We start from the raw sequence: 16,566 nt of genomic DNA, 5'->3' as shown, positions 1-16,566 counted from the left end.
AACCCAAATCCATCCTCTTCTGAACCTTGGAGTTCTGTAATCCCAAGATCGGACGACCAAACCATAGATCTCTTTGTTGCTTTCATTGTTTCCGACAAAGATAAACCCATTTTCTCTCTCACGTCGTCTTTGCTGAAGTAGAGAGGAACCCAAAATCAAATCTACATTTTTTTTCTCTGATTCACGTTTCAAAGAGGCTGAGTAGATAAAGGGGTGTTTGGCTTAGCTTTTCACAGCCAAAAGTCCTTTTGGGAAAAGAAAAAAAAGCAAAAGATGTTTGACGAATTAGTTTTAAAAGCCATTTTTGAGGTTTTTACATAAGAAAAATGAACTTTTTGGAAAAGTCAGGAAATCTTGACTTTTTGTAACTTTTCCAAAAAGGACTTTTGGGGTTTAAAAAGCTAAGCCAAACACCCCCTAAGTAGGTTTTCGAGAAGGCTTTCTTATTGAAATTTCTTAATAAAAAGTTTCTCATAGATCTGGATTTTTGTATATTGATTTGGGTTTTCTTTATATCCATTTCATTTTTTAGTATATTGCATCTGGTTTTTATGTAGCAACGATTGTATCTAATTATTTGTATATTGTATATGGGTTTCTTTGTTCATGATATGTTGGTAACATTAAGAGTGGTGGATTGTAGGTAAGAAGAAGATGTTCTTCAGGTAAGATAAAAACGATTGCATCTAATATTTTGTATAGTATATTAATCTCATTTTTTTATTGTATATTGCATCTAATTCATCCCCTTTAATATGTTTACTTGTTGATTTTGATTTTCTGTTTTGTAGGGTTGAGTTTTGTTTTTATCATCTGAGCTTTCTTTACATCATGTATTTGTGTATGTTTTAAGTTCGTTTTCTCATCGTTTTCATAGACAGGGTGCCGATGAAACTAATGGGTATGAGAGGCATAAGGTGGTGGTTGTGTCGGAGTTAGCCCGGTGGTGCCAGAAACTGTATGTAGGATGTGGAACATGGTGACCGGTGATTTTGGTCAGAGACGACGACCGACGATGTTGGTCCGATGTGGCGGTGATAATGATACCGAAATTGGTGGTCGGGGCTAATTGTATAAAACTCGAAAATAAATAAAGGATCCAATAAGCAATAAAAAAAATGTTGGCTCATTTTTATTTTAATCAATTATCAATTCAATTATAAATAATAATTAAGTAATTAAATAAAAAATGGCCAAGGACAGTATTGTCATTTCATATCTGATAGGGACTCAACGCGAAGCAAAATTAAACTATAGTGATTATCCGAATTAAAAAAATAAGTTGGGGACCAAACATGTAAGGTACCCTAAATCACAGTGACCATTCGTGTAATTTACCCTTTAATATTCTAATAGAATATTCTAACATTCTAAAAATTCTTTCGAGATTTGAATATTTACAGTATACTTATTCTATTAGAATATTTCATGTATTTTTTGAAAAAAAACGGTAATTTTTTTTTATAAAAAAATAACGAAAATAATATTTTAAAAAAAATATATCAAAATTTTTTATTTATTTTGCATTTTTAAAAAAAAATATTTCCAAAATAAATTGTTATGATTACGTCCCCATGTCTCACAAGAAAATGATGATCTCATATATATATATATATATATATATATATATATATATATATATATATATATATATATATATTAATCATTTCTTGAATTTAATACCTTTAAGAAGTTTTAAATTATAGAATATTCTATAATTTGAAACTATTTAAAGGTACTAAAAAATGATTAATACTAAATAATCATTTCTTGAATTTAGTACTTCAAGAGGTTTCAAATTATAGAGTTTTCTTTCTCATTTGGACGATTATTTCAATAGTCTAAATAAATATTATAGAATTTTCTTTCTCATTTCGACGATTATTTCAATAGTCTAAAGAAATACTTTATTGAATGATATGTTAGCTCAAAAGTTGACTAAAGGAGTATCAATCTAACTTTTCAATCTAAAATAGTTGTACAAGTTATTACAATCCCACCAAAAAAGAACGCCCATTTTGTCTCTTATGTGACAAGGATTAATTCCATTCAAGCTAATATTTTTTTATATAACCTTATAAGAAAAATCAATGTTTATACAACAATAACATGCAAATCACATGCCAAAATCCCACAGTGAATCCATGTCCCACCTTTTTAAACGAGAAACTAATTACAACTTATTTAATTGACATCAGTATCTGTATCTGTATCATTGTAACAGTCAGCATTTTATGTCGGCATTCATTTTATGTCAGGCCCATCGTTACGCAACAAATGGATTAAAACCACATAAAATACAAGTTTACCAAACTTTTTACGAAAAGAAAATAAGTCAAACAGACGATAATTCACCATTAATCGACTAATTCAATTATAACCAACCAAATAACCATTGATCACATACGAATCCACCATAAAACAATACATATCCAATAGTTGTTTCAGATAAGCATCATTGCCACATAAGGTTAGACAGTGGTAGAGAATCAAACGAGTTTAATTCTCTCACTATTTGAAATCCACGCTTCATTGTATTATTTTGCATCCATACATACAAATTGCCACGTGTTATTTTGATGACTGGACCTATTCAGTCGTTTTTTTACAGAGATTGGATGCAAATTCCCATTGTACTAATCAAAGGACCACACTTTAACTTGATTAGGTGTAACCAGTTCATCCACATGAAGTAATTAGCAATAGGACAAAAACCAACCCAAACTCCAATCACCACCACTTACTTCATGACTGGTTGAGATATGCTTGTGAAATTACTAAAGTACCCTTTTTATTTCATTTCATTATAAATGAAGACGAAACCCATATTTTGTTTTTCTAAAACAGTTGAAGAAAGGATTATAAGATTATTCTCCACCTGAAAACAGCATTCAAGTGGTAGACCCCAAGATTTAGGAGACCTCTTTTTGTTAAAAATCTTATCATAGCATCATACTTTTCCCCTACCTTCACCTTTTTCTCCTCAATATATCAAACAAATCTTATATCCCCTCTTCACCATCTCTCTCTCTCTCTCTTTCTATCTCTCTCTCTCTCAAAAAAAAAAAAAAGAGCTCCTAAAATGGTGAATAATTAATTACTCTCTTCTAAAACTTCATCTCATTATTCATTTTCTTTTATATATCATCATTGATTTTATATATATTTTTTTCAATCAGGTTTTGGATGTTTCAAATGGGGAAAAAGACGATACGGTTTCCCTTGATTACAAAGGAAACCCAGCTGACAACTCGAAAACTGGTGGTTGGCTTGCAGCCGGACTAATTTTAGGTAACTATTTATTTGTTTTTTTACACTTTTGGTCCCTGGGTATATCTATTTTTTGCATTTTTTATCCTTATTTAATGTTCTTGTAACGTTTTTGGTCCCTATAGCTGATTTTGCTTCCAAAAAATAATTTGAAAATGAGAACAAAAATTGAGGAAATCAAGTATACGCAAGGGTTAAAAATGTAATTTTACTCTTGTAGGGACTGAGCTGTCTGAGAGAATATGTGTGATGGGTATATCGATGAATTTGGTGACATATTTGGTGGGGGAATTGCATCTTTCATCATCAAAATCTGCAAACACTGTGACAAATTTCATGGGAGCTTTAAACATTTTAGCCCTTTTTGGTGGGTTTTTGGCTGATGCTAAATTTGGACGTTACCTCACCATTGCTATATTTGCATCTATATGTGCTGTGGTAAGCAATTCAATTAATCATTTTTCATTTTCGTCCTTCATTTTTCTTTCTATGTCCAAATCTAGACCAAATTAATTAACCATTTCCATTTGTACTTTAGAGTAAAGTTACATTCTTGGTCCCTGAGTATACCTGATTTTTGCAATTTTGACCCCAAAAAAGTTCTACTGTAATTTGTCTTTTTTTTTTGAGGTACTTGTAGCATTTTTGGTCCCTGTAGTGTTACAAGTTAAATAACTAGTTTTGGTCCCTGAGCATAGCTGACTTTTGCAAATTTGGTCCCAAAATTATACTCATTTAATTTGGAACAGAAACCAAAAACCGAAATTGCAAGAAAAAACTTTTTGGGACCAAAAAATGTAATTTACTCTACTTTTTTTTCAATCAAATCAAAATTCTATACCTTTTTTTTTTCAAATCAACCATTTTGACCCAAGTCAAAATAGTAATTTCAAAAAATGTTGAAACCTGATATAACAGAATTTAGAAGTGAAAGTGGTTAATTTCGATAACTGTATGGAATTTTGATTTGATTGAAAAAATAAAGTATTAGTAGCTAAACAGCGAAAATGCCGAAAATACAATGGTTGTTTTGTAATTTGTTGTTTTCCCACAAATCTATAACCCAATTTCCATAAAATTATATGCAACTGCTTTTGCAAAAATGAAATATAAGGAAACAAAAGAGCATTATCAATATTAACCAGTGAAACTACTTTGCCAAAATTTAGGTTGAATAAGGATCTTAAACTTAAACCCATTTTGGGTCAATTAGGCTACAAACTTTTTGTTTACTTTTACTTTAATAGTAAAAAAAAAAAATTTTTTTTTTTTAAATTAAAAATTTTGCTGTGACATATGACAGGGGGTGACACTGTTGACATTAGCAACAAGCATTCCAGGCATGAGGCCACCTCATTGTGATCAACCTAGGAAACAACAATGCATAGAAGCTTCCGGAAGCCAACTAGCAATGCTTTATGTTGCACTTTACACAATCGCGTTAGGTGGAGGGGGTATAAAGTCAAACGTTTCGGGTTTCGGGTCAGACCAATTTGACATTTCTGACCCTAAAGAGGAGAAAAAAATGGTTTATTTTTTTAACCGGTTTTATTTCTGTATAAGTCTCGGGTCCCTTTTTGCGGTTACTGTGTTGGTGTATATACAAGACAATGTGGGACGCGGTTGGGGGTACGGGATTTCGGCGGGTACGATGATTGTGGCGGTTGTCGTGTTGGTTTGTGGGACCGCTTTGTATCGGTTTAAGAAACCGCAAGGAAGCCCGTTGACGGTTATTTGGAGAGTCGTGTTTTTGGCTGTTAAAAATCGGAAGCAGACTTATTCAAATCCCGAGTTTTTAAATGATTATAGCAACTCCAAAGTTCCACACACAAAGAGATTCAGGTATACATATACTTATACCCTTTGGGCAATTTTGTAATTTAACCACTTATAAATAATGTACTCAGGCTGTGTTTGGCTCGCCACAGCTAGCTGATAAGCTAACTTATTTTTCGAGCTTTTTTAAGTTGTCATGTTTGGCAAACCAAAAAGTAGCTTTTTAAAAAGCTACTTAGACTTTCACAATAATGTACTTATTTATCAGCTAGCTTTTCAGCTATCAGCTAGGTTTTTATAAAAAAATGTACTTATTTCCTTTATATTATTATAGGTGTCTTGACAAGGCTGCAATACTAGATGAATACGCGTCTTCAGAAGAAAACCGAAACAATCCATGGATAGTGTCAACCGTGACACAAGTTGAGGAGGTCAAAATGGTCATAAATTTAATCCCGATATGGTCAACATGTATTCTATTTTGGACTGTGTACTCACAAATGAACACTTTCACAATAGAGCAAGCTACTTTAATGAACCGAAGCGTCGCGGGTTTTAGCATACCCGCAGGGTCGTTTTCGGTATTTCTCTTCATATCAATTCTCCTATTCACATCTCTGAACGAAAGGGTGGTTATCCCTATAGCGAGAAAGATAACTCATGATCCAAAAGGGTTGAGAAGTTTACAAAGAATTGGGATTGGGCTTGTTTTATCGGTTGTAGGTATGGTGGCGTCTGCAGTTGTTGAAAAGAGACGAAGGGTAATGCATGGAAAAATGACAGAAATTTCCGCTTTTTGGTTGGTTCCTCAATTTTTCTTGGTGGGAGCGGGTGAGGCGTTTGCTTATGTGGGACAACTTGAGTTTTTCATAAGGGAAGCACCCGAGAGGATGAAGTCCATGAGTACAGGGTTGTTTTTGAGTACTTTGGCTATGGGGTATTTCATGAGCAGTGTGTTGGTGTCGTTGACAGATATGGCGACTAATGGGAGTTGGCTTACAAATAATTTGAACAAAGGTAAATTGGAGAATTTCTATTGGTTGCTTGCGATTCTAGGAGCAATAAACTTTTTCGCTTTTTTGGTTTTGGCATCGAGGCATCAGTATAAAGTGCAAAACTTTATTGGGCCTAAAAGTGAAAAAGAGATTGAGAATTGGGGTATTGAAATGGTTGATGATGTAGAAGTGAAGAAGGCTGTTATGGGTGGGAAGGAAGAAGCTTAAGAGTGTGTGTTTGTGTGTGTGTTTAGATAGTTTATATAGTTTTGGTGGTAGATGTTTTATGTTGATTTGAGTTGTTTTTATATGATTGGTGAAAAAGGGTATTTGTAAGATATTATTAATACACACCCTTTCTTTGTAATTCCCATTCTCTTTAGCATTCTTAAATTGCATAATTGCATAACTTTTAATTAGTTTATATCTTGGATTTTGGTAATTGGATGAATTTGTATTGTTGTTTCAAAAATTAATTTGTGATTGTTTATATTGTAACCATGAATATAAGGTTTTTGGACATTTTTGGATGTAGATGTGGATATGGTTATGGCAACATTGATTCTATTTTTCTCAAGTTGCACCACTAGTGTCCACCAAAGACAACTAATTTCTCTAATACTAGTATACTACCACAAAATGTAAAGATTATAATATTCTTTAGAAGATTCAAGGTATTACTTTAGTACTTATTCATCTGAGCATTTATAAATATGCCAAGAAACAAATCAAGTATTTCATATAAGGAATAGGTCTATAGCTAGAAGAGTAGAAGTAGAACATTACAAATTTATGCATTTTCAAAAAAAAAAGGTAGCTTTCCTTCATATTATGTGTACCTTAACTAAACTGAATGATCTGCAAATGTTATCAACTACAGGATATTAGTGCTTTATCAGAAAAGAACTTAGACCACCTTCCACACATCAGCTTGAAATGTGCATCTGATACCCAAAAGGAAATCCTGAATTTTGACAAATTAATAAAAACACAGAATTAGGAAAGAGAAGAGACGAGAAGAGGGTGATATCAAACACAAAAACAATGTACAACATGTAAATTTCACAATAGAATTTGAACTAATTAACTCAATCAAATGATGTGAAGTAAATTAAGTACTTACACAAAAAGATATTAAGCACTTATGACTTAAGCAGCCTGTTGAGAAGAGTTGCTTGCAGGAACAGGAACATGGGTCACAACCAAAGGTGGACGACAGGCACGGTGTTGTGCTTCTTTTTCTTTACGTGCTTTAAACATTTCTTCAGTCTCAATTACAACCAATCTTTTAACCTTGATAAAACATTAGATGGATTAATGATTAATCAATCTATATAGAACCAAAGAAAAACTTCATCTGATACAAATGCACTGTTTAAGTCTTTAAGAACCTGTTGAAGCATTCCTCTAACAGTAGGAGTATTCCATCTCATAACAGTTCGATTGCATTTTCCTAAACGCAATGCTTCTAAAGTGCGCCTGTGAAGTTTCCTGGTTCCTGGAATTCCCCTCACCAGAGTTATGTAGAGGTTGGGACTCCATGCTATTGGAGCACATGCTTTGTAAGCCTTGTAAGCATTCATCTTTATGTCTTCTGAAACCTGAAATTGCATTAAAAAAACTTAATCAGCAACACTACTTGTTACTAACCTGATACAGTATCAGTTACACACTATACATGATAAGAAGAGACAGACATTTCAACAAACAGTTTCAGTGCACTCATTCAGACTGAAAATCTAACATACAATCTGGTTACTCTTTTGATTGTTGGAGTACAATCGCATCCATATCCGATTTCAGACCCTTACAACTTTTAAAAGCTGACCGGATTATCAAATCAAACGATTTCATAAACATCTGATCAGCATAACGCAATAAACCAACTAATTAGGTTACGATGGTGAAATCTTAAGCTGGAACTGAATCAATTAAAGTCATAACACGCTAATCGAATGATAAAACCACATAAAAAAGAAAAAGGAGGCAATTCAACTTTTGAGCTGAAATGTTGATAAACCATAGCCGATTCCAAGTAATAATAACAAAGAAACCGGCGAGAGGGAGAGAAGAACCTGTGAGAGGTGAAGTGATCTGCGTAATTGAATGAGCCGCCGTCGACGAAAACTATTTGTGCTGGTTAGGGCTATTTATGGCGCCGCTGCAGCAGACTGAAGTGATGCATAGCTTTTCTATGTGTCAATTTTCGATTTAATTTGAAAGTCATTCAAGTTTTATGAGTAAATTACATACTTAGTCCCCTAGGTTATATATTTTTTCTGAACCAAGTCTATTTATATCAATTTTAACACGTGAGGATATGTATCGTTTAATCACGTGTTTGGATGGTCCCTTTGTTCAAACGTCGTTCGCCAATTCCCGTTAAATCATGTCACGTGCCAAGCATATAAGGGAAAAATCGTCTTTTTACGTTTATAAACTTTGAATACAAAATTTTGTCTCTTTCTAGACCTTAGTAAGCCTTAAATATCCAAGCTTTATTGTGTTCATTCATTAGATCTATGAGAATTTGGTGTTTTGTTCTATTTTAATGAGATTTGGTCCCTTTGTGATTTGTTCCTTGGAGTTTAAAGAACTCCATGAGCTTTGTAGGGTGTTTGGTTTAGTTTTTGTGGGGCAAAAGTCCTTTTTGCAAAAGAATTTTTGTAAAATGACTTTTTAAAAAAGTTGTTTTTTAAAATGTGTTTGGATTAGTTTTTAAAGAGAAAAAATCAAAAGTTAAAATATTTGGTTTAATTTTTACATACAAAATGACTAAAAATGATATGTTTACATATTTATTGATGGTAGATAGAGATATAAAAATAATTTTAATGTTTAACACCATTGAAAAGTTGGAAAAGTCATGATTTCATGACTTTTCAAAAAGACCAAATTTACTCTAGTGGAAAAGTCATTCTCATCTTCCCAAACATCTTTTTGACTTTTTCTAAAAGAAAAAGTCAAAAGTCATTTTAGAAGTTAAACCAAACACCCTCTTGGTCCATGATTAATATTCAGATTTAGTTATTTGGTGGAATAAAGAGTATATGCAAGAACTTTGTTTATAATTCAAGATTTCATGTTGTTTTTCCTTATAAATCTGATTTTAGATTACAATTTATGAACAAATAGTTTTACATTGATTATATATTTATGCAAATGGGTTTTTATTCTATTTTAAAAATGAAAAATTTATTGTGAAATTTGGGACGTTACAAAGAGCCGAGCTAATTCGCATACATAGTTCCTATACGGTTCCACTTCGATTTGATTATGTTGATTATTTTTCATATCCTTACAACTCTCTTGTTACTAAAAAAGGTAAGTCAACAATTGTTTAACTTCTTCCTTGATATTACTAAGTCACTTAAACCTAAAAATGGCTGACTGTAAGTTGAGAATTTATTATTTTCGGTATCCATATTTTTAAATGGTTCTTTTGATTAATTACAAGAGAACCAACAAGTATGTAACTCGTATAATATTAACATTTAACATACATGTTTCTAAGATTTTGTGGTGAGTTTTGATATGTGATATTATACATATTTTTAGAGTTATATTTAATACTTTTCTACACTTTTTTAGAGATATTTGGTACTTCAGATATATAAATTTGTATTTTGCAGATTATAAGCGTGAAAAGATAAAATAGAAGATATTTAGATCATAATTCGGAAGAAATACGTAACTTGAAAATTAAGCAATATTCAAATTGAAGATATCACCAAAATAGTAGAAAAGAATTGAAGATTTACGTAGTTGAAGTTCTAAAGAATTTTGGTTTGCATTATGTTTTTTTTTTTGTTCTTTTTAGCTATTTAGTTATGATTATGGGCTAGGACCCTAAACTTTCATTTAGATGTAGATGATCCAAGATTGATTATATTTTAATTCATTGAAAGGAGTCTGATAGTAGAGTAAATTACACTAATGGTCCTTATGGTTAGGGTTAATTTGCGTATTTGGTCCCTAACTTATTTTTTTAACTCGGAAGGTCCCTACTGTTTGTTTTTGTCACGCGCTTGGTCCCTACTATTTGTTTTCATTACGCGCTTGGTCCCTATCTTACCTAAAAAGGCTATTATTTAAATAGAGAAAAATGATGGGGTAGGTAAGGTAAGGTGAGGGGATGTGGTTGTGGGCGTATTTATTTAAATAAATTAAAAAATCAAGGAAAAAATAGTCTTTTTAGGTAAGACAGGGACCAAGCGTGTAACAAAAACAAACAACAGGGACCTTCCGAGTTAAAAAAATAAGTTAGGGACCAAACGTGTAAATTATCATAAACCATAGGGACCATTCGTGTAATTTACTCCTGATAGTATTGAGTTTATGGAATAAGATTTGGTTGATTTTATTTATCTATTATTTATTAATTGTATAAATATCTTCAAATAAAAAAGTGGGTGTGAAGGTTTTGGGTAGTGGGGCCCATAAGGAATTACACTAAAGTCATTGATAGAAAACAATTTCATTATTGTGGTTATCAAGAGTATAACAGAAAGAGGATGTTATTACACTTGAGGAAAACCAACGACCTTTAAAGGTGAAGTACATGAGGAAGATATAAGCCAATCATATATGCCTTAGGTTTTATTATGGAATACTTAATTGAAAAAAATTACATTGTCTAAGGGTGCTTAATAAGTGTAAGGGTAACATAACACCTACTACCAAAAGTCCATGGAAACAATCAAGGATGAAGCTAATAACTACACTTGTAAAAAGTGAACATCGCCAGGATTCCATGCAAGCATGAAGTAAACAGGGTGAAAAGCAATTCAACCAGACCATTAGGTGAATCCATGTTAGAAAATGGAAACTCGGGGGACATAAATAGATTTAATTTTGATCTAATTAATGGTTGTGATTACCTTTATCACTTTGCAGAACATAGGTTGGTAACAGGGCCGGTTCTGAAAATTGAAATATTCTTAAAGGCCCAGGGCAAATAAGAAAAAAATGGCCCTTATCTTCATTATAATTTTGTATTTTTAAATAAAAATATATAATGAAAAAATGGGCCCTGTGCAGCTGCCCACTTTGCCCCCCCTCTAAGCCCCCCCCCCCCCCCCCCTCCATTTTGTTGTTACTAATTCATTGTTGTTAACGATATAGATTTTTTTTTGAACCGGCAAATAGAAGGTAACCCGACCCGATGGATCAGGAATGCCTGGCGGGCCACCAGAGGGGCACCACTCACCACCAAAGGGAACGAAGAATCGAACCCACGCCAATCCAGGGAAAATCCCCCAAATGTGCTCAGCCAATAGTAGAACTCTTGACCTCACCCACTGAGGCCTATAACCCATGATGCATCACAACCAGCTAGGCTGGTGATCACATGCTGTTAACGATATAGATAACTGTAACATGTAGTAAATTCTATAACAAGAGTCGCAACTCCAAGACCTGTTAAGGGCAAGTGGGGGATCGAATGATCAATGTAGAGGATCAGGAGTAGTGAGGGAGTGAAGTTGCAATATGAAATGGTGAAGTGGTGTTAAACTTAGGTTTTATTATATTACTTGATGGTATTGGAATTATGTGTTGGTAATTTTCTTGTACAATACATTAGTTTGGTTGTTTCTTATGAGTTATGACAAACTGATAGTGGCTAACCGGAACAATTGCCTAATTTTAGGCGTAATTTTTATATCAATGATGAGAAAAAAAATTGTTGCACACTTGTTTAATTGGTAAAATAGGCATGTTCTTAACTGGTTTTCTATTGTTGTGATTTGTTTAATTGGCATGATGGATAAAGTTGTATAACAGTCACCCCTAAAATAACTACATGCACATTGTTTGACCATTTATATGGAATAGGTTTTTGGTTGACGTACTTTGTCTTAATATGTAGACCATTTCATGTAGCCAAAAGTAATGACAATATATATATATATATATATATATATATATATATATATATATATATATATATATATATATATATATATATATATATATATATATATATATATATATATATATATATATATATACTATTTTCCATTTTACCAAATTTATAACATCATTTGGTTTGTCTAGCATTGTTACCTATTCATTTTCCTAATTCGTTCATTTATGCTCGAAAAAGGTGTCTATAATAGTATTATAGTACCATTATTGACCGGTACAAGTTAAACAGCCATTAAATTGCTATATTTTGTTTTTTTCGGTGCTTCTTATGCCTAACCTTTGAGTATTCATGTTCCATGAGATTCATTCACATTATATGCACATAACCATATTTAGTACATTTCTTTCATTTACATCACAAAAATATATGCAAATTTTCCTTCACATTATATGGATATCACCATTTATACCATTTCATGTACCCAAAATGCTTTCATTTATCGAGAAACAAAATACAAATCATTACAACATTCAAGTTTTGCAAATATAGCAAGTTTTTTCAGGTAATACCCGATATAGCTTACACATATCAACTATGCCATATGTATTTTTTAAATGAAAATATAGCAAGTTTTTTCAGGTAATACCCGATATATTTGAACTCGAATTCGTACCCGATATACTCAAACCCGCATAGCTGAATTTCAATGCAAGGTCGGTTATCGATTATGTTTTTTATTTGAAAAACCTAGACTACCCGAAAGTTATACTCGAACAATTCAAAGGGTGAGCATTTGGACCAAAACCAGTTTAACAAAAATAAGTGGACCGTGGATTAGACTTATGAAGGCAGGAGGCTTATCGGGTCCAGTCTGGGCCAGGTTTTCCGGTTTTTGTACTCGTTGGACTGGTACAACTTTAAATGCATATGATACAGGTCGTTGAAGCCCTATGAAAAGTTAGTTTTTGATGTTAAAGTTAAATTTATCTATTACGAGACTTAAGAGTTAAGACGAATACATTTTTTGGGTTTGAATGTCCGTTTTAGAGAAAAAAAAAGTTATGATTACTTAAACTGCATGCCAAAATGACTTCAAACGAATGTTGTATGCATGTTTTAAAATTTTCATAGGAATACAGAAAAAAGTTGAAAAGCTGAAAAATTTCGGCTTTGATATTCCAACTTCAAGGGACAATAAGTTATTGAATATAAAACAAAAAACAAAAAAGTTATAGTCTAAAATCATGTACAAACTTTAAACTACATGTTAGAAAAAACCACACACAAAAACGTCTTCAAATGAATGATACACATATTTTAAAATTTTCATAGAATACAAAATACAAAAAAATAGTTGAACAACTGAAAAATTCCAGTTTCTGATATCTCGATTTCAAGGGATTGTAAGTCATTGAAGATAAAACTAAAAACGATAAAATTATAGTCTAAAATCATATATAAACATTAAGTTACACAATAGATAAAACCGCATCTCAAAACAAACTGAAACGAATGATATATGCATGTTTTAATTTTTCACACAATACAAAATATAAAAAAAATATCTGAAAAACTGAAAAATTTCAGCTTTGATAACCTGACTTTGAGGATTGTAAGTCATTAAATATAAAAAAAACAAAAAAACAAAAGTAGAGTCTAACTCATATACAAACACTAAGCTACACGCTCAATAAAAATTACATGCTAAACCGACTTTGAATGAATGAAATGCATGTTTTAATTTTTTCACAAAATACAAAATACAAAAAACTAAAAATCTTATATAACTTTAAAATAAATAATACTTCATTTAAATTTTCAGTCCAAACCGGTTTTGCACCCGGACCTGGCTGGACCGGCCCAATTTTTTACAGAAGCTATTTTTTTGCATGATACAAAGAACTGAGAACCAGCTCTATCTAATAAATCGGTCCAAATTCGGTTCCGGTCCATGTCCAATTTCCAGTCCGGTCTGATATAGTCTATATGTCCAAATACTCACCTCTAATTTAGATCACAAAACACATGAAAACACCACAAACATTACTAACAAGAAAGAGAACACAAAAAATGAACAACAAACATTACTCAAAAGAAAGAGAACACAAAAAATGGAACATGATTTGAATTTTGTTCTTGGACCTCAACAATCTTGGAATAATGTTGACATAAGGCATTCTGGCATATCGGCCCACCCAATGAAACTTCATCTTGATCCAAACCTTGAACATCTTTGGATTCTTCTTATATGTTGATTTGAGGTTAGTCCATGATGTAACATGATCGTCTCACTTACAAATAATCACTTACAAATAACCAAAATTGTATCGGAAAAGTTGAATCTCAAATCCAATACCCGGCCCATGTGTGATGGAGCGGGTCAATGGGATCTATCATATATACCCGGCGAGACTGATACGTGAACTCTCACGCAAGAAAACCAAGAATGGAAGACACACCGGCAACCAACATCGGCGGAGACGCTCACCAGGAAATGATCGCAGCATTCTCAGAGATTACTTCTGCTACCAAAGAAGAAGCCTCCTTCTTCCTCGAATCGCACAACTTCGATCTCGATTCCGCCGTCTCCACCTTCTTCGAAACCGCTGCCGCCGTAGAAGAGGCTCCTGTGTCTGCCTTACCTGGCCGAAACCCTAACCGGCCTTCTGATACACATTCCCCTTCATTCTCTCCGTCGTCTTCTCCGTCTCGCTCCCGATCAGCCTCCCCACCTCCTGCTATTGGTTTACAAAATCCTTACAATCTACGATCTAGGAACACCGCTACGGATAAGAAACCATCAGGTAGTCGGTCTACTGGACGCATACGGACTTTCTCAGATCTGAATCGACAGGGCGATGACTCCGGAAGTGACTCCGATGAGCCCCAGGAGTATTATACCGGTGGTGAAAAGAGGTAAATAATGTAGGGTTCATCCGTTTATTAGGTTTCCGTCCATGAGTTGATTGACAAGGAAATTAGTGCAAACAGAACAAGATCTCTTTGCTAATCTTATCTTTATACATTCAATTGGAGTTTCATATCATAATCTACATTTGATTCATATTAACGATGATGTATCATGCAGATTAACACATGATGAGTGATCAGTTTCTTGACATTGGTTCTTTCACGATGATTCATATCAATTAGTATCTTGATTGTGCTCTACTTCAATAATGTTTCAAGTGCTTCATCGAAACACAACCAAATCCGATAATCTGACATTTATTAATGATTGCAGTGGAATGCTTGTTCAAGATCCATCAAGGGTAAATGATGTGGAATCATTGTTCAATCAAGCTCGACAAGCAGGAGCAGAAGAAGGAACACTCGAACAACTCCAACCATCTTCAAGCTCCAGAAGCTTTGCAGGAAGAGGAAGATTACTATCTGGAGAGACAACATCAGCCACTCCTCAAGTCTCTGAACCTGATGTTCATACTCACACCATCACTTTCTGGACCAATGGTTTCACTGTTAACGATGGCCCTTTGAGAAGACTCGATGATCCCCAAAATGCATCTTTCTTGGAGGTACCATATTAAGTTAATAACTTCTCTTCCTTTTTCCCAATTCCCATTTTACCCTTACATGATGTGTTCTCTAATGTTCTTTAACAGAGCATAAGGAAGTCTGAATGTCCAGAAGAGCTTAGGCCTGCAAAAGGAAGAGCTCCTGTTCATGTCAGTCTTGTGAGGAAGCTTGAAGACTTCCCTGTTAGTAATCTTTCCTAATTCTTCATTTCTTCTACAAAACTCTCTTCTTGAATACATTCTCACATACATGTATGTTCATGTTCATGTTCATACACAGGTTCAGAAACAACGCCACACTGCGTTTGTGGGTGTGGGTAGAACCCTAGGCACCACCACCACCACTTCATCAGAAGACGCCACCATTACACCGCCGCCTGCCACCGCTGCACCAACCCCACTGGCGGGGCTAGTGGTGGATGACGCACTACCTTCAACCTCAATTCAACTGAGATTGGGCGATGGGACCCGTATGGTTTCTAGATTCAATTTCCACCACACGATTGGTGATATCCGATCTTTCATTGATGCATCAAGGCCTGGAGGATCTAGGGTTTATCAGCTTTTGACAATGGGGTTCCCGCCAAAGCAGCTTAATGATTTGAATCAGACGATTGAAGGAGCTGGGTTAGCGAATTCGGTTGTGATACAGAAACTCTAGTGTGTGAGGTAACAAGTTGTTTGCTGAATTACTTACTACTTTAGATTTGTTCTTTGTTTGTTTTTCATATAATACATGAAGTGAAACAATTGGGTTATTTTGGCTCTTGATATTGGATTGTTACATGATTGATTATATTGGGTTTGTGTTTGTAGGAATAAAAATATACAAAAATACGTTTTATTGAAAATAAGGAAGTCGTGTATATTTTGAAACTAATACATGTTGGATATCCGCTAATTGCATTTCAAATGTTTTAAAATATAATTTTTGCTAAAGCTAATAAAAAGATGTGCATCCTCTTTTATGACACAATAAGGGCAACATGTTTATGAAAAACATTTTTCAACAACTATACATGTAATATCAATGGCATAACATACAAAAATTGAAAGTCAAACTTGCAATTATCTTAAAAGCAAGAAAACCAGTCAACATCGATTTTTTTATGAGCCACTC

At 33.5% G+C, this 16,566-nt stretch overlaps 3 protein-coding genes across 3 annotated transcripts; 2 read left to right on the top strand and 1 right to left on the bottom strand.

Moving 5' to 3' along the window:
- The first annotated feature begins 2,846 nt into the window (after window positions 1-2,846).
- LOC111912028 (protein NRT1/ PTR FAMILY 6.4) lies at window positions 2,847-6,465 on the top strand. The gene is made up of 5 exons (XM_023907785.3): window positions 2,847-3,085; window positions 3,180-3,291; window positions 3,491-3,708; window positions 4,574-5,112; window positions 5,381-6,465. The coding sequence occupies exons 1-5, from the start codon at window positions 3,083-3,085 to the stop codon at window positions 6,267-6,269; spliced, it is 1,761 nt and encodes a 586-aa protein (XP_023763553.1). The 5' UTR covers window positions 2,847-3,082; the 3' UTR covers window positions 6,270-6,465.
- A 232-nt stretch (window positions 6,466-6,697) lies between these two features.
- LOC111912030 (uncharacterized) lies at window positions 6,698-8,273 on the bottom strand. The gene is made up of 4 exons (XM_023907787.3): window positions 8,117-8,273; window positions 7,433-7,642; window positions 7,165-7,334; window positions 6,698-7,005 (listed from the first exon to the last, which is right to left on the bottom strand). The coding sequence occupies exons 2-3, from the start codon at window positions 7,622-7,624 to the stop codon at window positions 7,191-7,193; spliced, it is 336 nt and encodes a 111-aa protein (XP_023763555.1). The 5' UTR covers window positions 7,625-7,642; window positions 8,117-8,273; the 3' UTR covers window positions 6,698-7,005; window positions 7,165-7,190.
- A 6,054-nt stretch (window positions 8,274-14,327) lies between these two features.
- On the top strand, window positions 14,328-16,242 carry LOC111912029 (plant UBX domain-containing protein 4). Its single transcript, XM_023907786.3, has 4 exons — window positions 14,328-14,826; window positions 15,155-15,446; window positions 15,534-15,629; window positions 15,727-16,242. The coding sequence occupies exons 1-4, from the start codon at window positions 14,357-14,359 to the stop codon at window positions 16,105-16,107; spliced, it is 1,239 nt and encodes a 412-aa protein (XP_023763554.1). The 5' UTR covers window positions 14,328-14,356; the 3' UTR covers window positions 16,108-16,242.
- The last annotated feature ends 324 nt before the right edge of the window (window positions 16,243-16,566 follow it).

The sequence above is a fragment of the Lactuca sativa genome, chromosome 7 (assembly GCF_002870075.4).
Source record: "Lactuca sativa cultivar Salinas chromosome 7, Lsat_Salinas_v11, whole genome shotgun sequence".
NCBI lineage: Eukaryota > Viridiplantae > Streptophyta > Magnoliopsida > Asterales > Asteraceae > Lactuca > Lactuca sativa.
This window is presented reverse-complemented; position numbering and strand designations above follow the sequence as displayed.